The 26,195-nt window shown below is 39.2% G+C and overlaps 1 protein-coding gene across 1 annotated transcript in view; it reads right to left on the bottom strand.

Moving 5' to 3' along the window:
• Window positions 1–25,924, bottom strand: part of LOC145996580 (uncharacterized) — a 171,074-nt gene extending 145,150 nt beyond the window's left edge. Inside the window, exon 1 of the mRNA XM_083133100.1 lies at window positions 25,735–25,924. Within this exon, the coding sequence (XP_082989226.1) occupies window positions 25,735–25,737 (3 nt within the window). The 5' untranslated portion in view covers window positions 25,738–25,924. The remainder of the gene's footprint in view (window positions 1–25,734) is intronic.
• Between the last annotated feature and the right edge of the window lie 271 nt (window positions 25,925–26,195).

The raw sequence follows: 26,195 nt of genomic DNA, 5'->3' as shown, positions 1-26,195 counted from the left end.
AACGGACGACCCTCACGCACGCCACGATCACCTCCACGCCTTCAAAATAATATACTTTCCACTTTCGGGAAATCGTCGCGTGCTAGCCAAGTTAATAACCCCGTACTTTAAAGTGAAGGTACAAGTACTCCGTCAGTATCAACATGGCAGTACTTATACACAAATGGCTGGCTTCCGTGGCGGACTGATTTGCACAGTGCGCTGTGACATCAGGGGTCTCGGGTTCGAAACCCAAACTGCGCATGAGTGTTCTTTCTGAGTGTCCCCTCGTCAATTTCAACATATTATCACTCATCTCATCTTCGCGATTAGCCAAAAGTGCAAGAAAAGCTACGCTAAATAACAAAACTTGAATCAAACTTCCCCTACTCCATTGTCTGGCGCTACGACGCCAGGGGTCCCGGGTTCGAATCCTGGCCTGGGCATGGATGTTTGTGAGTGTCCATTCATCAATTTCATCACGTCATCACTCATCACCATTTTCGCAAATTAGCCAAAAGTGGCACAAGAAGCGAAGCAAAATAAAGCAAAATAAATAAATCAATCAATCAAAAACAGACACTTAATAAAGATGAGGACAATGTGTAAAAGAACACCGCACATTCTGGCTACTCAGTGGCTAGGATTACATGGCAAGCAGCTGATTGCATCTCACACTCTTCCTCCGCTGTGGGGTGTAGGGGAGATTGGGACATATTTCAACGTGCGCTGTCAGCCGGTAGTCGGACCATTCATCGGTTGCTAAATATTTAGGTTGAGGTGGTGTGTCTAACTCCTTGAAAAGTGATTCTTCACCAAGTAGAAGGCCAAGATACGTGTGCTTGGTTATACAGGGTGTCATTTTAATGACACGGACCACAGATTCGTATAGAGGACATCAAAACAAACAACTTTTCTCAGTAACATTTTTCTCGTTGGTGCGTCAATTCGACGCTACGGCCGTTCAAAAAAGACCGTTTTGCCGCCTGGATGCTGGTAACCACACACAACATTTGATCGTATCTGTGACGTCATTTCCTGCTGCGAAACTGCACACTGCAGGGTTGCAAGGAACACACAAATTTTGTGAAAATGACAAAACTACCAACTACATTATTAGCTGTAAAACGAAGCGAGAAACGCGTCCAGTAGACCGAACATCATAGCCTACCAGCCAGATTATCAGCAGTCATCTCCGGGGAAGGGGGAAGTGAACCAACGATATGAGAAATAGTAAAAACGTATTCAAAATGAAGTGTCAATATCGGATTTTATTTCAGCCTACATGTCAAATATCAACAACAGTAAATTTTATTGGACTTACAGCTTACATGTGGCTGTTTACGCCCAGCTACATGTTAAATATTTGCAAATCTCGTTGCAAGGTTGATATCTACAGGTTTGTGTCCAGATGCCTTGTGGTACTTTTGTGCTGATAACGGAAGTATCCGAGGTTCACGTTGTTACATTACGGCTAAAACATGTACAACCACAGTAACAATCTAATTATGAATCAATAGCGAATATACTGCCCTGTTCACAGTTGCAAACTATTACATGTGTATCCGGTGCGTAGATAAACACAATCGTCGGGGAGCTTGTATTACTACTACTTTGTCACTTGCCTCATAATGCCCTGCATATACATTACAGTATTTGTTGCTTACCTTTGGAATTTTGAGTTCTTTCATTTCTATTTTGTCATCTGTTCAGTGTGTCACAGACAACTAGTATCAGAAGGACGAAGTGGATAGACTAAATTGTAGATGCCAACTTGGTAAATAGATTTGCAAATATTTGACATGTAAGCTGAGACAAAATTCGATATGACCACTTCCACTTCTACCATTTTTCGTATCGTTTGTTTACTTCCTGTTAGGTTACAGAACATGTTTTCTGGTTTTGTTCTGCGGTACATAATGTGGCTGACTGTGGCTATGTCATTTTTCTGAGAATATATGTGTTGCTGGCAACCCTGGAACGCATCGCTTCACGACGGGATATGACGTCACAAATGCAATCAAATGATGTGTGTGGTTGCCAGCATTCAGGCGGCAAAACTGTTTTTTTTTTAACGACTGTAGCGCCGAAATGATGCACCAACGAGAAAAATGTTATTGAGAAAAGTTGTTTGCTTTAATGTCCTCTATACGAATCTGTGGTCCGTGGGCGCCATTAAAATGACACCCTGTATAATGTTATTGCTTGTATGCTACTATTGATTGATATTAATTATTTTGGGTGCGTTAGCATGTGTGGCCATTTTGCACTCTTCAGTGCATACGGGGAAATATTATGTACAATTCTTGCCGAAGAGTTAATTGATTGATTGATTGATTTGCTTTATTTTACTTCGCTGTTTGTGCCACTTTTGGCTAATTTGCTAAGATGGGGATGAGTGATGACGTGATAAAATTGATGAATGGATACTCACAAACATCCATGCCCAGGCCGGGATTCGAACCTAAGAGTTAAAAAGGTTTAACTTTCAGGGTAGGATTTTATAAAACGGAGTTTTCCTCGTATACTCTGAAGGGTGAAAGGGTTGCATATATGCTGAAACACGCCAAAATTTTAATTAATTTATTCATTCAAACGCACAGGAGTATAAAGTAAGGAAGAAAAAATATTTAGAAAACACACAGTAAGTAAACATTAAGCCAGTGAAATATGTGTTAACAGACATAGAAATCGAACCATACAAAAAAATGCGTGTGCACCATTAGTTCGGAATTAAACAATCGAAACTTGGGCCCCAACGTCTCCAGATTTCGACGTTGCATGTCTTCTAGATTTTCCGATCGACAATTCCATAAAATTAACCTGGCCAGCAGCGTGAGTTCTGACTGCGCTGACCTCGATGTTTCTGGTGCATAAGTCAGCTCCGTTGTGGCAGGCGCTGCGTGACGGTTGTCCCTGTTGTCAGTCCTCAAGGACACCGTGTCAAGACGCTCATCATTCGTGGATTCTGGCCGTGACATTTCGTGACATATCGCAAATTCGTGATCCTCATTTGTCAGCGAAGCGTTCACAATTTAGTAGAAATTGAATGCTCCCCTCGATGTCTGCAGGTCTATAAGTTTTGCATGGATACCAATTAACCTTCAGTGTAGGATTACTCTTCGTAAGGAACACAAACCATGAAATGGTAAAGTACAACAAGCAACGTAATGAATGGAATGCATTGAGATGAATTTAGTATGCTTTTTCCTTTGACACAAGTGGTTAAAATTATTAATCTGAACCAAAGATTCATTTTGGTGAGAACCATTTTGTCATGCGAACAATGGATTGTCTAAGACAGAGATCGCCAAACCGTTAGCTCGCTGGGTCATTTCCAGTAGCTCGTAGGGAGATAGCTACAAACCGCAATTCAGCTATTTGATATGATATCTGGAGAAAGATTTTGGAATTACTCGGCTGGGAATGCTTGCTCTCCCTTGTGGACACAAATGGAGAAAACACAGCAGAGTACTTTGATTATTGACCAAATATTTTTGTCCAGAGAGACTTAAAACTAACGACATCCACATGTTGAAATTTAAAAAAAATGCAAGACACAAATGGATCTCAAAATTTGACATACAGCGTTACACTTCGTAATAAATGTTTCCCATTTCAGTCCACCGAAATTATCTCTTTTGATTTCATTTTAATCAGGGACCGGGTTCGACCCCCAATGATGCACATGTTTCAAACGACTAACTCTCAGCACAACGATAATTGAAGGGTGGTGCAACTAACTTTGGACAGTGTCGCCAACCTCCCAATACCATATTTGTACCCACCAGATGGCAGTGTTGCACAGGGTATAAATTATAATTCATATTTGCCCAAGTCTTGTATATCTCAAACCTTTTGTACGCCAGAAAATAATCATAAAAGAATCAGTGGTACTTCGCCACATATTTTCAAATCTTGGAAGTAGTTCAATCTTTCAGGGAGTTTGGAGACCTCGGGTCTAAGATATCAGAGCATCTACACCAGACGCTCAACGTAGTTCCGGTTTCCGAAAAGCTGAAATACGAAATGAGTGTGTGTTTTATAGTGATAAGGCCTAAATAAACCTTGGGTGTTAGGTATGAGATTATGTTGTCATCTTTGTCTTCACTCTCTGACAAGACTCAGTGCAGTCATAATTTTAAGGATATTCTCATAATCCTATCCGCGCAAGGAGATGTTGTAAATTACCGTGACGTAGTAAACTTTACTTAGAAAGGAACATAACAAAGTACAGAGGTAAAAAAAAATCCAAAATTTCTTCCCCACGAAAACGTAAAGATAAGTAATTTAAAAAGCAACTGAGTTATAGTACAGTTACTGATTTTAAAAAAAGTAAATAGTTAATAAGTTACTTCCAAAGACTGAGAGATGATTAGCCTGCCTGTGTCTTTAGGCATCATGGCCTCGTTAGCCTACAATACTCAGTTTTAATTGTGTGAAAGGATATCCTTTATACCCCAACAACCTATGCATTTGACTCTTAAGCAACTTGTAGCATGTGCTGCAACCTTAACAACATAGTAAGTTCACGGTAAGGTGGTTGAGCATAATTGACGGTAAATTACCATTGTTCCAACCATTTCTTTGCACCACGGGATCTGGAATCCAAGGCACTTTCCTCCAGGGCCATCTGGAATACAATTGAGTGTCCAGGAAGGCATCCAGCGCTGGAAAACAATGTCCGTTCTCGCAATGCTATTTTTTCTGACAGGCCTCATATGGAGGAAGGAAATTAGCATCATGTGAAGGTCGCCGGTGGCATCTAATGGGGTGGCCGCACGCACATCTGCGCTCTGATCTCCCGTGTTTATGGTCCAGGGGATGGAGGGTCCTTGGGCGGTGGACAACGGCAGTCACCTTCAGCATCGCACGAACGGTTGTTTATATTTTTCCCCCTTAGCCCCGGTATCAAGGCCAATGTTTGGACTGTTACTTCGCAAATAGAGTAATCCCGTTACTCGTTTGGGAAAGTAACTCACTTGCAGTTAAATTTACTCATTTGGGAAAGAAACACAGGTACAGTTAAGTTTACTCATTTGAAAAAGTAACCCAGTTACAGAAAAAGTTATATATTTAGGAAAGTAACCCACATACAGTTAAATTTACTCATTTGGGAAAGTAACTCAGCTTCAGTTGAAGGTACTCATTTGAAAGTGTAACTCCTTTACAATCAAAGTTACTCATTTGAAAAGAAACCCAGTTGCAGTTAAAGTTACTCATTTCGGAAAGAAACTTAGTTACGGTTAAAGTTACTCATTTCGGAAAGTTACTCAGTTACAGTTAAGGCTACTCATTATAAAAGTAACCCAGTTACGGTTACTCGTTTCGGAAAATGTTACAGTAAAAGTTACACATTTGGGAAAGTGACTCAGTTACAGTGAAGGATACTCATTTGAAAAGTAAATTAGTTACAGTTAAACTTACTCATTTGGGAAAGTAAATCAGTTAAAGTTATTCATTCTGGAAAGAAACTCAGTTACGGTCAAATATACTCATTTCAGAAAGTGGTAACGATTGTATAAGTCGGAGACGGATTTCTTCAAATTTACAGGAGAAAAGACGAGAAAGTACTTACGGAATTGCGTTCTTGAGGACTTTCTGAAGCCGGGGAAATTGTTTTTTCGGATCGTGCAACTTATTTGGCCTGTAAGTAAGGTATAAATCGAGAAAAACCGATGTTGTCCGGATATGCGTAATTGAACGTACTGAGGAATTTTTAGATGATGAAGCACATATTTAGGGGTGAAATGAGTGCTAATGGAACCTCACCTAACAGGCCTAACCTAACCTCGTAGGCATACCTCGACCCCGTGAATGGATAGTGGGGCTATCTTGAACAGAAAGTGTAAAAAGAAAAAGGTACTACTTACCCGAAGAGATGCCGGGTGCCGCACCACGATCGCGCACCGCAATCGCCATGCAGATAAGGACGTAAAGTAGAGTCTAGCCTCAATTTTCGCTTAAAAACCTTTTGTGAATAGTTTGTGTGGCATTTATCGGTTCATAAGTTTGGAAACACTGCACATCAGCTGACGATACTGCATATCAGCTGACGATAGACAACGTGAGTCAAGATTTGCCCGCCGAATTAGCAACGACCAATAAATTATTATAATGTTAAAAATAACGCTTTTTTCATGGAAAAAAAAGTGATCCCCAGCTTGAAAAATGTTCCGGTATGCATATGAAGTAAGTAGAAATGATTTTTATTTGAAAATAAAAGAGTTTAATGTGTCTCCGGCTTATACAACTGGTACCCAGAAAGTAACTCAGTTATAGTTAAAGTTACTCATTTGAGAAAGTAACTCAGTTAAAGTAAAAATTATTCATTTGGAAAAGTAGCTCAGTTATAGTTAAGCATTTGAAAAAATAACTTAGTTAATAGTTAATGACGGTCATGATCATTATTATTTTATGGTAGTTGGATAGCAGCGGACTGTAATTTCTCAAGTGATCTTCTTTACAGTGTTCTAAAGCCTAAAACGTATAGCAAATCTCTGGCAAAGGAACATTCAATTCTTCTATGCACGTTTCCACAGCAGCAAGTTTACAAATGGAGGAGGAAATTCGACAATTGCCTCAGTTCTCAAAGGAAATGACAGTCGCTAAGTGAAACATAGATTCTTCTTGTTGAAGAACGGAGACACTAACTCAGATATGAAAACATATGAAGATCAGCAGCAGGTGTAGGCTAAAATACAGCAAGCTTGTGCAGATTTACATAAAGAAATCTACTACAGTGGTTCTCAAACTGTGGTACGCGTACCTCCAGGGGTACATGAATGATTTGAAGGGGTACGCGATCAGAGAATACCCACACGACAACATTTTTGCTGCAGGTATGTAGAGCAGACTTCACAGCTTTGACACTCAACAGGAGAATAACGCTGATTTTGTCACTGACACTCTTATCTTTTTTCATGTGTTTTGAAATAAAATACTCATTCCAAATCTACAATAGACTAAATTTGGGAGCCGAATCTCCACTTGAAAGTTTCAAGTGTACAGGCAGACATCAAGAGACCGTGTCAGGTTATGCAGGCACATCATTCTTACTAGAAACTATGACGATTTACAATAAAAACTCCAAAATCGTGCTTGACAGTTTGTTTACAAACTTAGCCTATATTTGTTCTTTACCTTTTTTCAATAACTCTGAAAAAATTATGAAAACTAAAGTTTGTTAATTGTTATATACTTCTTGGAATACATGTGTTTCACATTTTTTTCTTGTAACTAATTATAAAGAATGTAAACGTAGGATTCTAATGTTTATTTGTTTAACATCTTTCCACATATAGCCCGAATGCCATTTTGTTCTATTGCAGATACAGGTCTCCAATATATTGAAAACGCTCCAGCAATCGGGCAGCTAAAAAAAATCCCCCAAAACCCACTATTCGCCACCTATGGTAAAGTTTAGTTACGACTAATGGGTACAACGACAAAAATGTTTGAGAAGCACTGGTCTACTAGATAAAAAAACAAAAACTATTTAAGGCTTTCATTTGACTCTTCTTGATATCATTAGAAAACTTAAATAAAGAAGACTTCGGTACAAACATGAACTCCATGTATACTATTTACACGGGCGTTCGTTTGGGTTTATTTTAAATCCATTTTTTTCACATATAGGCTACAGTTTAAAGTGGGAGCCCAACCACACTGTGCCTCCACTGGGTATCGTATCTAGGACCAGGCACGTATCCAGGAATTCCTTTCGGGGGGGGGGGGCTCAACACCATTTTTAAGGGGTATAGTAAGAACCTCACAATTGTATGTTTTAGACCAGTGGTGGCATTTGGGTTCCAAAACGAAGGGGGGGGGGGGGCAGAGGGCTGTGCAAGGAAAGTTTACTTTCTCTTGGTAGACAAGGCTTAACATTAAGAGGCCATAATGTTGAGGCAAAAAAATGGGGAGCAACTATCCCTTAAATCGTCGTTACTGTAAGGCTGTGATTTTAATCAGAACGTGAAATCGGAACATTTTTTACCACTCGACGACTATGTTTCCATGCATTAACATTGTGTGCCGGAACCATCTCAGTATGTGTGATTGTCCATTTCTTCTCATTAGGCATAAAAACATCTATGGTGTCTTTGAGTGTTTTTACGAAGCTGTTACACATGCACGAGATGGACAATCCACTCGGCAACGCGAGATTCAAATTGTGGGCTGCGAACTGGACGCAGACAGCAATCAAATATTTATCTCTGATTCGAGCCTGAACACCACTGACGTGCCTTGTCCTCCCATGTTTGTAGCTCTTATAAAAGCCGAAACCCACCAAATTGTTCAGATTCAGGGCTTAGCACTCACAAGTGTTCAAAAATGCCTGTCACAGCTTCCGCTGTCTTGACATATATCGGCACGAAACAAAGGAAGTCTTCTCGAATGCAGCTGGATCACGAAACAATTAATGCACAATGAAAACCCTTCCGTTCCCAAAACATCTAATGTTTCGTCTCCCAGTATGATCAAATGCTTGCTCATTTATCTCCAGTGACGTGCCAAGGGAGGGTTGGTGAGGTCATAAACCCATTTGACCAATATTATTAAAAAAACAAAAAAAACGTCAAAGACAGGAACGTTTCACACCGTAGCGACACAAAAGGCCTCACAAACCTAATTTCGACTTGTGAAATCCTCAGGCGACAAGGTGTGAAATCTCCCTTATTAGGCCACTGTCATTGTCACCTCAAAGTAGTAGCTCTTATTGACCACGGAAGAAAAAAAATATCCTCAACCGATGGGAATGCTCTTCAGTTTTCTTCTCTCTACTATATTTTCTGTGCTTGTTCACTATACAGGCAACACCTTACGATTTGTACTATGTAGAAGACATTTAACGAAAAATCGGTTGAAGTCAAGGATGGCTAGGTGGCTCAGTTGGTAGAGCCCTGATTCGGGTTCTGGTAGAGCCTGCAATTACCGCCTAAAATGTCTACATATGCAACATCTTCTTGCTTTCTCTTCTCGACATTCATAAAATTTTCGGCTGTCTCTTCATGGTAGTTAAGTGTTTGAATGTGTTTCGAACCCAGTAGGCTTAATCAAAAGTATTTTTCTATACCATGAAATTCTCGGACTGCATATATTAAATTTAGTTCTGGCAAAACTTTGATTTTCAGTTGATCTATGCAGCTTATTTCTGTTCTAATAAACCACTCCAATATCCAGTACTGCTGAAATATTCACTTTATAGAGAGAGAGAGAGAGAGGGAGAGAGGCCTCGATCTCTTCGGCCCTCGAACCGAACTAGCACTACAATGTCTTCATTTTCGAATCACTATATCTTATAAAGCAACCAGAGGACGCTGACTGATCACTAATCGACTGTATGAATTGTCACACTTACCTCTGAAATCTCATTAACCGATTCTTTTTACAGATCAAGCGAAAAATTGAATCCGCGTATTTATATCCTCATTATATTCTAGAACGTTCCGCAGATAAAACGATTCGTTAATATTGCCACTAGTTGACTACTTCTCTCATTCAAGAACGTACCCTCTCCCGCCTTCCAGATTTTAGAAATTGAATCGCCCTACATGTGGTGCTATCTTTCTTGTGTAGCTTCCAAATGGTGACAAGTCTCTACATAGTGCTCAAGTGCGCTCCGACAACACCGAAAGCGCAAGAAAAGTTTACGTGCAATATTATCAACAACAGGGTTATAGAACATTCTCCGTCTTGTCTCGATAATTATTTCTCCCAAATTATCATCACTTTATTCAAGAAGACAAAATCCTAATTTTATCTAGTGTAAACAGAAAAATTTCCTGAAGGGGGCTTGAGCCTCCTGATTCCAACCTTGGATACGTTCTATTGACAATAATAGGGTTATAGAACACTCTCCGTCTTGTCTCGACAATTATTTCTCTCAGATTTATACATTTATTATCTTCACATTATTCAAGAGACGCCAAAAATCTAATTTTATCTAGTGTAAATTGAAAAATTTCCTGGGGGGGCTCGAGCCACCTCATCCCCACCTTGGATACGTGCTATTAACAATAACAGGGGTATAAAACATTCTCCTTCTTGCCTCGATAATTATTTCTCCCCTTAAATTATTTTCACATTATTCAAGAAGCCAAAAACCTAATTTTGTCTAACATTAGCTGAAAAATTTCCTGGGGAGAGGGTTGAGCCCCCTGTGCCCCATCTTGGATACGTGCTATTATCAATAACGGGGTAACGGAACATTCTCCGTCTTGCCTCGATAATTATTTCTCTCCTTAAATTATTGTCACATTATTTTATTTCATACCATAAGAAACAAAAAACCTCATTTTATCTAGTATAAACCTAAAACTTTCGGGGGGCTCGAGTCCCCTAAGCCCCCCCTCTGGATACGTGCCTGTCTAGGACCCCTTTATTACAATGCGGCGACGTTACCACGGGAGGCCCTCCATGGGCATTTGTGTCTAATGCTTCTGTGGACAAGTGCTCAGGTTCCAATAAAGGCATGTCTGGTGTTTAATTCATGTTACAATCATACATCGTCGCGATTAATATAAAGGTACAGACAAACATTGTTAAATATCCAGCGTACAATACAACACAGAGAGTTTGACTTCAGTATTAGCATTGTTTATGTGGATACTTTTCAGCAGGAGGAAGTACCACGGCATTTTCTCTGTTACAACACCGGATATTTGAGCCCAAATCCAAAGCGATGAACCGGCGATTGTCCGTCATGCCCGACCTTTTATTAACAGGTTCCGCTTAGGCCACAGGAAGCAGGAAAAAAGAGCCTTTTTTGTAGCGGACAACGCGCGTGTGGAATGTGGATGGGGTGGTAGAGTACAGCGCCCTCCTGCTTTTGTTTTGCCAGGTTCCCGCTTCCTGGGTCAGAGATGGCCACCGGGTCTTGTTTTGTATCTATAACGGACGTAGAAATAGCGAGGTGTGTGCACCATAGGCGGATTTAGCGGGAGGGGCACGGGGATACGTGCCCCTCCCAAAATGGAACATTAAATATTTTGAAACGTATTGAGAGCATTGTATTATAACGAACAACGTTGAAGCAATCCTTTTACAGACAGTAAAAGAATAAAACAAAGTTCAGCATAAATACACTTAATCGGGACTAGATTTACTAGGCGTAAGTCGAGTCCGGAAATAGAATCCGGGCCCTGTTGGTTACAAGGCGTAACGTTAACTGGCGGACACAGAACAAGAACATTCTAGGTAAAAAAAAATCCCATGCTTGTGATAGTTTCGCATGTGGTCAGTGGCGTTCCCAAGGGTAGGGGGTTGGTGGGGTCATAACCCCTCCCCTTTGACCTAGTATTCCTTAAAAAAAACTTCAGAGGCAGGAACATATGGCAAGACGAAGACTGTCTACTAAGAAGAAAAAGTATACGTAACCTCCTCCCCCCGTTCAAAAATCCTGGGCACGCCACAGCCTGTGGTAATTAATACTCAAGCTTATCTCTTTCTGTAATCATTGTTAATGCAAATAAGTTACTACCTATTTCTCAAAATCTACTAATGTTGCAACATTATCAAAAGGTCTTGGGTTCGTTTTCTGGCGAAGATACATTGTGCAAACTTTTGGATTCACTTTGAAGGTCCAATCCTGATTAGTTTATTTGTTCACAAATCAACCCTTCCTCACACATATACACAAATTGCGCCTTATCTTTCCAGTGCTACGATGTGTATCATATGTTTACAGCATAATCTGTGCCCCCAGAAACAATCCTAGAGCCGCCTCTGTGTGCTGCCATCAGAACCTCACGAATGGCGTCCCATGTTTTCCTTTGTTATTTTTTGAGAATGTTAAAGGGTGGTTTATGGTTAGGTCTCGGAAGTTGACGACTAAAAATTTCAAAAAATTACCTGTAGATTGAAGCGAATTCATTACTCCACATAAACCATATACATTGGTATTTGGAGGGTTCAGTAAAATTTACTCTCTTCATAAAAGACAATTAACTACAAAATTCCTATAATTCACATTCCAAATATTCACTTATGCTGAAATATTCCTGAATTAAAAATGGTTTCTTTTATTTGTTTTGGAACCTTGTTTTCTGCTTTTATTTCATTTGGTAGGTTATTGAATATTTTAATTGTTCGGGACCTTCTTGAACTAACGTAGTCTAGTGAAGTACGGTTTTAGATGTTAAAATTACAATTATTAAAAAAATGACATAAAAATAGTAAAGTAATAAAGGAAAGAACACAGGTAGGCAATTGTGCATATTTTGCAAATAAGCAGTTGTTTAGGAATAGACTGATGACAAGAAATACAAAGCTTAAAATTTATAAGACACTGGTACGATCAGTTCTCACTTATGGATCAGAGAATTGGACTTTGAAACTGTCAGATGAAAATGTCCTCAGAATATTTGAGAGAAGAATATTAAGAAAGCTATATGGACCTGTCAAGGAAGATGACGACTGGAGAATAAGATATTATGCAGAGCTAGATGATTTAATAAAAGGCCAAGATATAGTGAGATTTGTCAAAACCCAGAGAATAAAGTGGTTGAGACATGTGGAGAGAATGATGGAAGACCGGTTGCCAAGATGAATGTTGAAAGAAAAGCTTCACCACGCAAGAAGAAAGGGCAGACCACGACTTCGATGGATAGACAATGTCGCTGCAAACTTGCTGACGATGAAAATTAAAGGATGGAGGAGAAGAATAGATGATAGATTGGAATGGAGGCTGATTGTGGAGGAGGCCAAGGCCCACCAATGGCTGTAGAGCCAGAAGAGAGAGAGAGAGAGAGAGAGAGAGAGAGAGAGAGAGAGAGAGAGAGAGAGAGAGAGAGAGAGAGAGAGAGATATTTCATTTGGTAGGTTATTGAATATTTTAATTGTTCGGGTCCTTCTTGAACTAACGTAGTCTAGTGAAGTACGGTTTTAGATGTTAAAATTACAATTATTAAAAATGACCAAAAAATAGTTTTCGCTCTTAAAATGAAAGCTTCATTTTTTTATAAATTACAAGAGATTAGTTGAATAATTCGATAAAACCTGTTCTTTGGTTGTTTAAACTACGGAAGAAAGGGGGAGAAGGCAATTAGCTGCTTATGTTGCTTTCCTTATTTTTACCTCAAGGTTGCATAAAACACACTGCAAGGTTTTTCTGTATAAGTCATTCACCTGAGCCTTGCACGATACAGTAGTCGGTCAGCATCTGCAAATACATTGTGTTTCGCGTACATCAGGTAATAATTTTCTAATGTTGTGACAAATTTTACTTCAAAACCACAGATTAAAGCAGTAATAGTGGCCAGCAAAGTAGGCTTCACCAAAAATATTTTAAGTTTCCTGGAGGAAAAAATAAATTTACGACAATTAATTATTTAATCTATTGCCAAAGATTTCATTTAAAAATATTATTGCATTTTCATTGATCATATTTTCGATTATGAAATTGAAATATGTAAGTTATGAAAGGAAAGCCATTTAAAATTCACGAAACAAAGGAGGAGAAAGCAAACAGAGACCTCAAAGTTATAAAAAATGCAACAAAAAAGCAAAAAATACTGAAAAATGACCTGCACGCCAAAACAGGCCGGAAAATCCAAAATAAAAGCATTTTTTTTTTTTGTTAAATGAATGGAAACGGACTACTATAATGCTTAGCATTGTGTTCAAGACCCAGGAAAAAAATGATTTCTCATCGACTTCCGAGAACTATTTAGTTATGGGAAATCCTGCGGGAAACGTTTCATCCCAATCGAAAGTCATTTACACCCGGTTCACCAATGTCAGTGAACTGACGGGTGACAATTGGACAATTGGGAGATAGCGGACTAGGAAGTGATGGGGAAGCATCACGGAAGAGGCTGTTGACTTGGATGATCATTTAATGAACGGTGAACAATGATGCTTTGATTCGGAGGTCAACGACTACCTACCGCGGAAACGTACAATACACAAAATTTGCAGTGATGTGGCTCTCCTCTTGACAATGTAACGATTGTTGTAATGCTTCGGCAATCTCATTGCTCTTCAGGGCTAAGCCGATAACTTTTTGAACATTTTTGAACCCATGCCGATATTAGTGTGTAAGCAGGGCCGGATTAAGACAAAATTGGGCCTGATGCTTGAAATCTTCGGTGAACAATGAACACGACGACGTTATAGTGACGTCACAGCGCAAAGAATAATCGTAACTGTATAATAAGTAACGCTGTGTCTAGGCGTCCGAAATTTGGGCTCCAAATTTCATTCTAAGATTTATTTTCAGGTTAATATAGAAAAGAAAACTGTTCAGCTTTCAGAAAATTCTCGTCTGTTTTCATCTGGGCCTATTAAAAATGGGCCTAATGCTGCAGCATCAATAGCACCCACCTTAATCCGACCCTGCTAATTATATGCATCAATGTACCAAGATTTTTGCTTTAAAATATGTGAGAATTACATCAGAATGTTAAATTACATGTTACGTTACCACAAAATTAATTCTTTTCATACAAACTGGTACAGTCACGGACACTACTGCGTTGTAACAATCCCATTAACTCCAATGAAATTGTTACAACCGAGACTGTACAAAATTGAAATAAACTTCTAATTTAGCACAACTTGCAGGGTAATTAGACTCCGCGAAATGTCGAACGGCATTTTTGCGGACCCTGTGATAGACCAAAATGCCGGGAAAGTATCAGCTGATATCGGTACATGAATGCCAACCGATACTTTCAGATATCGATACATCGGCATTGATATCGGCTCATCCCCATTGCTCATTGATCGGCTACGGTTTTGTGGAAGGGGCTCAAGGGGGATACTTGTTCGGAATATCCTTAATTCCTGCGTCGGCACATATCGCCATTTTGCACCCTTCAATGTACGTGGAGAAGTATCCCCTTATCTAAAATCCTTAAAAAGGGGGTGTAAAGAGCCCCTTGAGAAAGGGCAAGAATGCAAGGTTGTAAAGAGGTCTACACAGAACATACGCAACATGTAAAAAATGTAAGGTTACACTAAAAACTTCTTCACAGGCAGCGGAAGAGATATGCTCTTCTTCAAACACTATCATTATATCCCAACATGGGTGATAAAACAGTTTGGAAGATCAAAAGTCTGCGTGAGGAAAGCAATAAGGTTATGCTGAACACTTGAAATGACATTACAGGCACGACACATTGGACACTAGCCCTACGCAGAGATTTGGGACTTGCTTTCCAGTGATGGACACGTGCTGCTCTAGCAAGTTATGTCCAGTTCGCTACAGGTTATCTGATCCGATTTAGTCTTTTTGATTCATTTTTCAAGAATCTGAGCTTTTCTGCAATGTTTTCCTCTCATGTTGTCCAGATTTTGAGTTCTTATCCTTAGTTTTTCAAGAACAATGTCAACTTTTTTGATCTCCTGCAGCAAGTGACCATGTGTCCAATCCCAAGCCGATTTGCAATGATGACTTATTGGAGAGAGAGAGAGAGAGAGGGGGGAGAGACAGAGAGAGAGAGAGAGAGAGAGAGAGAGAGAGAGTGAGTGTGAGTGAGTTTTTCTCTGTTCATGCCAGAACACAGTTTCTGGCAAGCGTTGAGAATGTATTTGTAACTTTTATTTTTTTTCTATGCCATGTTGTATTGTTTTGTTATGTGGTTATTTTCGTGCTGTTACAGTTTCAATGTAAAATGGTCATTCAGTACCGTATCTGAAGCGTTAAATAAATAAATATAATTCGTATGATGTATTCAGTTTTATTAATAGTAGTAGTACAAGTAGTAGTAGCAGAAGTCGAGAGAGTAGGGGACTTTCGAAGTTTCCGAAATAGAATCTATGCTTGCTTGATTGATTTGGTTTATTTTACTTGGTTTTTCTGCTACTTTTTGCTAATCGCGAAGATGAGGATGAATGATGACATAATGAAATTGATGTAGGGACACTCACAAAGAACAAGGATGCCCAGGCCTAGATTCGAACTCAGGACCCCTGACGTCGTAGCGAGGAGGAAACGAAATTAAACATCCCGTGGCTTCGAACCGGGGACCTCTTGCGTCACAGCGTACTGTGCTAATGGAGGGGTTGTTCCCTTCTGGTATGAAAATGTTGCGCCATTACACCACGAACTAATGCTCTCGGTTGCCGGGATGGAAGGATGAAGCTTCTGCTCCGAGTTGGGTGGGGAGGAGAGCTTGAAAGTGTGTCACCTCTGCATGGAACAGCGTCACGCCCAGCGGCAGGCGGAAAGAAAGTGTATGTGAGCAAACAACACCGATGGATTTCACCGCTGGAAGATTGGATGCAGATTAGTGCAATTTCGTCAAGTCTCAAAATGTCCCGCAGCACGACACCGCTTGATGTAACAAAGATGTGTCTATCACTTGCTGTCGTGTGGCCAAGAGTGTGAGGCCAGTGATTCATTTACGCCTACCCACGTTTCAATACAAGATCAAAGCATTACCCGAACCTGACAGCAGCAAGTCCCGAAATGCAACTGTAATTTGGGACCCCTAACTTAATGTATATGATAGTTCCCTGAATGTTAGTGATAATAGTTCTACATTAGCGGAAAGGTAATTATATGCAGTAACATGTATTATCCCAATCTTAGATCCAATAACACCAATAGTATCCGAGTACCAAAATGTAACAAGGCAAGATACGGATCAAAATCCATATCATCGCTGGCAAGTAAGGCGTGGAACCTACTACCTGTAGCCTGGAGAAAGGAGAGAAATTTGCCCAAATTTAGACAACAAATTAAGATGCTAATCTATGAATACTGACACCGTGCCTCATTTGCCTCATTGCCTCCTTCACACATACTTACTTAATTCCTATTTCTTGTGTGTTTTTATTCCTTGTGTGTTTCAATTATATAGGTACACTTATATTTTTCAATGTTTTATACATTTTTAAACATTTAGCAGAATTTTATAGCTTAACAAATTAATTCATGTAGGGCAAAAAGCTGTTTATATAGTAAGATAATCTGTGTAAAAATACTGTAAGCGTAAGTGTAACCCTACTTCAAATAATAAATAATAATAATAATAATAATTAGCAGCATGCAATGTTAATTGAACAATTTCCATTGCCTACTGGTTTAAACTATACCTATTCTCTACGGCAGACCTGTGATTTTTACTACAAATGTGGCGCCCCCCAGAATTCTGTACTAATTTTTGCTCTTTTTATGCTACTATTTGTAATTTTTTAGGAGAGGGGACCTACATGCTTGAATTCTACAGAGATGACTTAATGGGTTTGGGCCATTATCATGAAGGCTGCTTCATTGATTCTCCTTCGATTCCAATTCGTGCCTCCTGTTGGGATTTTGAACGAATCCTACTTATCTATTCCGATAACCCAGGGATGTAACGTATGTATACATCTCCGGCAAAAGAAACTTCACCAGAAGACGAGAGGAGAGGCGCTCTCTCGAAACATAGTTCTAGAATAAGTATAGTTTAAAACACCAGACAATGGATTAACATTGCATGTTCATGTATATGGTCACCAACATTGGCGACTTGCAATTGCAATGCTTATGAAGAGTAGGAACAACTTTGCCACCATAAAGAACTTTCCTGGTTATGTTATCGAGCTTTCAGACCGAGGCGACAAGCGACACATATCACTTGTATTTTATTTGATTGACTTGGTTAATTTTACTTCGCTTTTCTGCCACTTTTCGCTAATCGCCCTTGATCAATTTCATGATATCATCACTCATCCTCATTGGCCAAAAGTGACAAAAAACGGCGGAAAATGAACCAAATCAATCAATCAATGAAGCTTTTAAACGACAGATAAGATAATTGTCAAAGGCAACGACAATGTGTAGTGCATGACTGCGTACACTAAGGATAAATTATGCTTTTCAAAGGCTTGTAGCGCCGAAATTAGATCTCAACAACAAAAAGTTACTAAGGAAAGCTGTTTGCCTTGACATTCTCTACACACAGTGCCAAATTTTGTAGACGTCTGACGCAAGAACCTATGTTATAGTATACCTAGATATATAAACTATACGTAATAATTACGTACGTGATATTGATAACAATGCTGGTTTTAGTGTAGAATTTATCTATATTTTTAATTTTTTAAACATATTTCCTTGGGTTTCCTAACGGCAGCCTAGGCGTTGACGGACTCAGAATTTCCATCAACCAATTAGAATCACATTTACTCATGGCTGGGGCAAGGGGGAGGGGCATGTCCCCCTCTGGAAAATGAATCTCAATTTAAAATGTTTATTTCACACAAAATTTCATTTCAGTCACATTAATTTGTTAATTATTATAAGGGCGTTGAAGGAACATGACAATTTCAGACTGTAGCAGTGGTTTCTTGAGGGGACATCGCTATTGTGTGGGAAAATATGCCTCCTTCCTTTGATCCCCTGGAAAAAATTACCTTGCTTGCCCCTCCACGTAAAGGTCTTTCGGACGTCCATGCATTTACTGTCATGAAAATTTCATTTAATTTGTACCAGCACAAGTAAGGACAGTATACAAGTTACAAACAGGAAACAGCGTCATTCTGGCAGTCAGGCTACAAGGATAAGAAACTTAAAATAGTTCTGAAAATCGTGCATCCTCCCTTTTGAAGGACCTTGAAACTTAATTAAATCAGCCAATAATGAATCCCTTTTGATGGTGCGGCAGACATCTTGCAATCAGCTTTCATTTCGACCAATTCGTGACGAGGCGCAACGTGCAGGCTGGCATTTCACGCAAACGTCCCCTGATTATAAATTCATTGGGCGAAATCACATTTCGGATGCAGAACAGCTTAAGTGAATGTTCAAGTTCATGAAACGGAATAAATTGTTCTCAGATGAGAACTGAGAAACATGACGTCAAAACTAGAGGTAAAATTACTGAAAATCGTTAAACCAAAACTAAAGTGCTTGTTGCATGATTATTTAACAGCTAGTTGATAATTACGAAGTTCTGAGACACATTCATCACACAAGGACTGTATATTGCAATTAAATTCTATCACCATATGCGTGCGCACGGGGGGAGTCAACTGCCCGCCCAAATCATGGACGTCAACAGATTTTTCCATGGAGGGACAAGCAAGATATTTTTCCATGGGGCATACATATTAACCAGATAATAGTGTTGCCCCCTCAAAAAACAACACTTGAATTTGAAACTATCGCAATAATGTAAATTACTGTGACTGAAATCAAATTATACGTGTGAAATATATATATTTAGGTTGACATTCGATTTCTAAGGGGGAGGTTTGGCCATCCTTAACCCCCTTCCAGACGTCCATGTTCCTACATTATTATACGTACTTTGACCTAGAAATTTAGTGCAGAGGAATCTTATCGCCGGTATTAAACGATATTATACTCTTAAAGAAAATTAAGTATTTTTAAGCCGATTAAAGTTCAAAGCAACTACGGGGAAGGTGGTGCAGTGGCGTAACCACAAGAGGGCAATGGGCATTGCCCCTCCCCAACCTTGGACGGAAATTCAATACAAGGGGGCGAAGGGGGGCAAACATTGAGGTAAAAGAAAGCAAGACTAGTAGAATCTAAGAGTAGCAGGACAAAAGATACTCAAGATGGAATTAGTTTGCACGTCTTTCTTGCATTATTTCTTCCAGACGACCAAGAGTCCCTGCAGCTGGACACAGAGGGGCAATTGTCCCCCTCGATATCAAATTTTATACAAATAAAATTACATTTCCTAGTTAGGGGGCGGCGGGAGTTTACCCTGGGCCCCGAACGATCTAAATGAAAAAAAAATGTAATAGAGAATTCCACGGCGCTCCATGATATTTGTTGTGATATAAAATCAATATTGTTTTCAGTTTGCAAAAATTTGGATCTAAAAATTTTCTTGCTCGCTTCGCTCGCTCTCAATTGTATTGTTTTCTGGATGCGTTGTAAATTACCAGAGACAGAAGTTATAGCTACTAACTATTTTAGACTCTTGCTGCTAAACAGTTTGTCTTAAATGCATGAATACAATTGTTGGGAGGAAAAGGAGCGCGGCACATTTAAAAGACAATTTATTTATTCGTTATGGTGCGCCTATGTTGATGCATTATTTAGCTAGTTTTGCAGTCACCAATACTGAATGAACTGCGATTTATATATATACCCATCAATGCAATGAAACTAAAAACAGTGAGATAAAGTGGGGGTTTTCTTTCCCGACTGAACTTTTATCAGGACTTTGCCCCCCTCCCCCTAATCAGAGGGTCTGCGCACGCCGATGTCTATCACCATTGAAGATCTCATTCCATTGTATATTCTCATAACAATTACGAGCAGTGATAAAGCAGTCCAACATTTCTACCCAGTACGTGTATTCAAATCGCAGTTCATTCAGTATTTGGTGATTGCAGAACTAGCTAAATTAAAATTGTGTTGCTGTAACAGTTTAGATGGCTCTTTGAAATGGAGCTACGTTTTACTACAAGGATCTTTAGAAATTTAGCTAGGATTTCCTTTCGTTATCCTTGAAACTAAGATAAGCTTTCTTGCTGAAATCCCTGAAATTTAGATAAGCTTTCTTGGAGGAATATTTGAAATCTTGATCAGCTTTCTTGTAGAAATCTTTGAAATGGAGCTATACTTTTCTGCAGCAGTTGCAGTAATGGAGTTAAATTTCTCTCCAGAAGCTACGGCATGGATGTAAGCTTTCCTGAGGAAACTTCGAAACTGAGATAAGCTCTCCTGCAGAAATAATTATAGAGTGTTGATAATTTTCCATGCAGAAATATTTGAAATGTTGGTAAGCTTTCCTGCAGAACTCATACTAATGAGGGTGAACTTCTCCGCAGAAGCTGTGGCATGTACCTAAGCTTTCCTGTAGTGAAATGGAGATAAGCATTTCTGTAGAAATCCTTAAAATTAAGATAAGCTCTCCTGTAGGAATCTTTGAAATAGAGCTATGGATTCTGCAGAAAACAGTGGCAAAGGAGTTACATTTTCTATAGAAATCGTGGCGTGGCAGTGAGCCTTTCTGCAGGATAGCCGTTGTAATTAGACGTGTCTTGCCTCAGAAAGGGTCTAATTACTAGAAGGGCATTTTCTACACAGAAATTTGCGTACAAAGGTAATCGTTCGTAACATAACCTTAAAAACGAAACAAATTCAAACTTGGAGAAGGTGCAAAAAAGAACGTTGCAATTCTCAAGGGTCAGCAGCAACCGCTCCACTGGACATGGATACGTGGTCTATATCCTTTTCTCCTGCATAATTACCGTAGTAATTTCATTCTCATTGCATTATTACTTTCCATATAACGGGCCTCAATTAACAGTCGACTTTGCAAGTTCACACATCGTCTCGAATCGCCGACAACTTTCTCGCAAGAGCTCGTCATGCAAAGAGCCAAAGCGAAATGGCCCCTCTCCCCTCAGCACCCTTAAATTACACGATACGGTCAAGAAGTTCCGAAGTTGCTTAATCTTTTGTGTTGTTTTGAGGAGTTTGGGCCAATTTCTCTCTGCATTGAGAGCATCGACTGGCGTTATCACATTACGAAAACTTAGCCCGGCAGTTTTTAAGTGGAACGGTTACACTTTGATGTGATGTGATTGGTTTGTTCAAGATAAGCGCACGGTGTAATTTGTATTGTTGTTCGCCCCAGTTCTGTCAACCTCACGCATGGAATCAATTGATAAGTTGGAAGATTGAAACTATAATTTGGAAACTAACATTTCCAAACTTACCAAGTTACTTGTGATATAAAACTCAGCAAATGATGGAATTAACTAAATATATGAAATAATAGTTTTAGTAATAAGAGATTTTGTATCAGGGAATATTAATTTTTCTGCCAAATGATGAGGGGTTAATGAATTCGTTTTAAGGTAAAAGTGGAATATTTTTTTATTAAATTATTATTGAGAATGAAATATTATTTGAGGCTGAGTGGTTATCACACCACGCTACGACGCAAGCGATCCCGAGTTCGAATCCGGGCAAGGGTGTTCTATGTGAGTCCTTTCATCATATCATCACTCATCGTCATCCTCGCGATTAGCCAAAGGTGACAGAAAAGTGAAGTAAAATAATCCAAACGAATAAATCAATAAAATGTTATTCGACTTGTTGATATCTAGTTATTAAGAAATTGCATTTCATGTTCCATTAATATTATTTGCATTATTCAAATTAAAATATTAATCGTTGAAGGTTTATTTTAGTACATTGCAGGGCAATGATTTATCCATAATCCCACACCGACTAAAATTTTCAAGCACCCACTATAATTTCTCAAAAAGACCCAAATGTTGTTCATTTGGGGACAAAATTTACTCTTACACCCCAAGATGAGAAATCACGCCCTGGAAAATATAGCAAAATATAGATCAGATCACTCTGGTGCTGCCAGTGCCTGAGCTGAATGTTTTTTTCAGCCTCGGCTTTTACCATTGATCCTCTTGTAGCTTTGCTGTTAGTTAAGTAACCAAGCGCGGATCCATGGGATGACGCATAATCATGGACGATCGTAGGGGTTTTTTCCAGGGAGGGGCAAGAAAGGTATTCTTTTCCTGGGGGGCAAAGGAGGCATATTTTCCCCATACTAGTGATGTCCCCCTCGAAAACATTATTTCAGTCTGAAATTTTCATGTTTCTTCAACTTATTTATAATAATTAACATAAATTACTGTGACTGCAAGGAAATTATGTGTGAAATATATAATTTTTAGGTGGACGTCCATGGGCATAATTAAGTTAATATTATTGACAACAAAAGTGGCATGTGTATGCTCTTTCATTAGAAATAGTATTAAAGTACTAGAGAGAGAGAAAGAGAGAGAGAGAATTGACAGAGTTGTAACCTGGCCAGGATTTTCGTGAAGGTAGGGTTACATATACCTTTTTTCAGTCTTCATTTTGTCATTTTTTCCTGCCTTTGGCGTCCTCTTTTTAGGAATACTGGGCCAAAGGGGGTCCAGACCCCCGCTAACCTCCCTTGGGTACGCCACTGATAGAGGGTGGCTCAACAGAATTAAAAAGGAGAGAGGTAGATAGAAGACAGAGATATAAATGCAAAAGCAGTGTAAACGTTTGTATTTTTGTTATATAACGTCTTTTTTTCTGCCACATTTGGCCACTCACGACGATGAGGGTGGGTGATGATCAGATGGATTAACAACAAAGAACACCCATGCTCAGGCCGGAACTCGAACCCGGGAACTTTGAAAATGGACCACTTAACGCGCTCGGCCACATTTCGGATATGAAGCCCAGCAATATTCCACTGTTGCGTCACTTAATAATAATAATAATAATAATAATAATAATAAAAGTCAACAATAAGAGTCAATGCTATACCAACTGCCACTGTAAATTTTGTTTGTGGTAAGAAAAACTAAACAAAATAAATTTACCACTATTTTCTAACTTGTGTACTTTACGCTTCTGAATTCAATCATCCTTCCTAGTCCCCGGTCCATCTTCAAAGGAAAAGCGCTTTTTCGCAATATCCAGCGTTTGAAGAAAGAGGGATGCGGAGGATGGTATTATTCCAGCTAGCAAAATCTTCTCAGAGCATCCCCATAGTTGCCTCATTGCCGTCACCTTAGGAGCACCGCCCAGTTATCCTCAAGGCTCGACCAACCCCCACAATCGCTAACCTTTACATTTCAAGCGCTGGCAATAGCACTGCGGTACACGCAACTTGGCACCAGAGACACGCATGAACATTGGCGGATTTAGTGGGAGGTGCACAGAGGCAAATGCCCCTCTCAAAAAATATTATAATAAGTATAGATATCATATTACAACAACAAAAAATTGAGGCCTCCCCGATGGCGCAGTGGTAGAGTCGTCGCCTTGTAATCAAGGGGTCCCGGGATCGGCACATAGTGGTTCAGATCTCACTTTAAACTGTAGGTGCAGTCTTGATTAGCTTTTCTGTGCATAAAGTGGACTTTAAACAAAAATTCAATCAATCAATCAATTGAAAGAAAAATTCGAGGAATCCTTTTCCAGATAGTAAAAGAATAAACAATGTTCAGCACGAATGCATTAGTCGGAAATATATTTACTAGACAATAAAATAAGCCGACTCCGGGAATGAAACTTGTTATTTACAATGCAAAAAGATTGCCTGGTTAACTGAGGACATAAAGAGAGAATATTCTACGTCAGATATTTCAAACGTTTGTAACAGTTTAGCTTGAGGAAATGAAATCTCAAGCCCATCTCTTGTTTAATGTAATCATTACAGAAACCCCAACAAAAAGTGTTATACCCATCAAAAGAAAATTATTTTTATTCCTGCCACGGATGTTTTAATCCCTCTCAAACAAAATAAAATTGAAAGCATCATATCTTAACTATATCACAAACACAATTTGAAAACCGCTATGATATTCCAAATTCTGAAGAATTGCATATGCTTACACACAGAAAACTAAATGCATCATATCGATTGATGCACTAAAGTGTGTTTTATGGCATCTGCGAAGCATATTTGATGCATTTTAGTGCATTTTTGTACGTCGTAAAATAATCACCAAAGTGCATCATATGATGCAAGGATTTCTTTCAGTCGAGATGCACTTTAATGCATCAGTTCATGAGTTTTGATGCACCTTTTTCGTTGATGCACTAAAACGTTTGGTCTGAACTACAAATTCAAATTATTAATTTACTTTTCTATAGAGTTCCTTTCATAGCATTCATGTGAATCTTCACATGGTTTGCTCTTTCTACTGTTGGGATATTCCCTTACGTAGCAACGAAACTATTGCGAATATCTAGGCAATAGTGATGGATACAACGAAAGAGAAGTCAAGTATTCTCACGTTTGTAACAGAGGAAAACTTATCCATTTCTTGATACAAATAAACGTTTATCTACTTGTATAACAAACCTACCGATCTTATCACTTTAAAGATACCTTAGGTTCGTTTCCTGGTGTATTTACATCGCACAATGGTTCGGATTCTACTTTGTGGTTAGTCCCGATTAGTTTATCTGACAATATTGGATCTAAAACAAACCATTACAACTGTCTTGAACTGAATATTATATATAGCCACACACACACATTATTTTTGTAATGTGTCGAAAAAATCTACACATGATATTTCCAATGTTGCATCTCCTATGCTTGCAGCACCCCGTGCCCCCCCCCCCCCTTCTAGATCCGTCTGTGGTAACCATTGTTAATATAAATAAATGTAGAACTACTATTTTCATTACACAAAATTCTTCTAATCTTATCATCAAAGGGTCCTGGATTCGTTTCCTGGTAGTTATATTGCACAGTGAGTGATTCTGGTTCCTCTTTGAAGGTCCAGTCCCGATAGTTTATTTGACCACAAACTGTACCTAAAGTCTTCCTGCGAACATCGTGATGCTTTTTTAATACAGTAAATCCGGACAGGCAAAAAAATAAAAATAAAAATTAAAAAAATTAAAAAAATGCAAGGTTTTAAATGTTGCTAGAAGTGAACAACTGAACTTCCCAAAGAAAAGGCAGTCAACCACTGTTGAAATTCTGTTTCCGCCAGACTTTGTACTGTACTGTATAGTGTGTTTAGGCCTATGCCCTTTAAAGACACCATAATAAACGTGTTTTGTTGCTATAAACGGAGTTTTAATGAACTTTCTACTTTTCTTTTAGGTTGTTTCAGTTAATCCGGACTTTCGTTCAACCGGTCAACTTATCCCCCCATTACTCCGGATTAACGAGGTTTTACTGTATCTAGAAAAATCTGCAGATTAGCTACATTTTCAAAGTCACGTATTAAATTCTTGCACCCTTTTCAAGAAAGAAATCTAGATCCACCTATGCACACGTACACACACACATATACATTCATGACACTCACCATTTATGTGTCCAGAGGTAGTGACTTCTTCGAGAACGGAACACACTGATTTTTTGGTGGGGAGAACTGGACGTTATCTTGCTACACCGTAAGTTCTTCCGCAACCACTACCCAACGGAGGGCGGTTTCCTGTTGCCACGGAGCGAAGGATCAGAGAGGTGGAAAAAATACAAAGTAGCCGCGTCTGCGTCCGCAATGAAACTGTAATATCTGTATTTCCTCGACCCGGCCGCTAACCGCGTGGTTGACCACACGTCACTGGTCACGTGACCTGTTCCCTAGCAACCGACGGCGCTGACTAAGATGATGAGCGGCACCCCGTGACCGATTTAAATGCCCTTTTGCATTCAAGATCATTATAATGATGCATACATGGTAATTTTGTGTTCAGTTGGATGGGGAGATGGTATTCGCATACACGCTGCATACTCTATGTTAACCTAACTCCCCGGAAGTTTATC

The sequence above is a fragment of the Lepisma saccharinum genome, chromosome 12, assembly GCF_977018435.1.
Source record: "Lepisma saccharinum chromosome 12, izLepSacc3.1, whole genome shotgun sequence".
Classification (NCBI taxonomy): domain Eukaryota; kingdom Metazoa; phylum Arthropoda; class Insecta; order Zygentoma; family Lepismatidae; genus Lepisma; species Lepisma saccharinum.
This window is presented reverse-complemented; position numbering and strand designations above follow the sequence as displayed.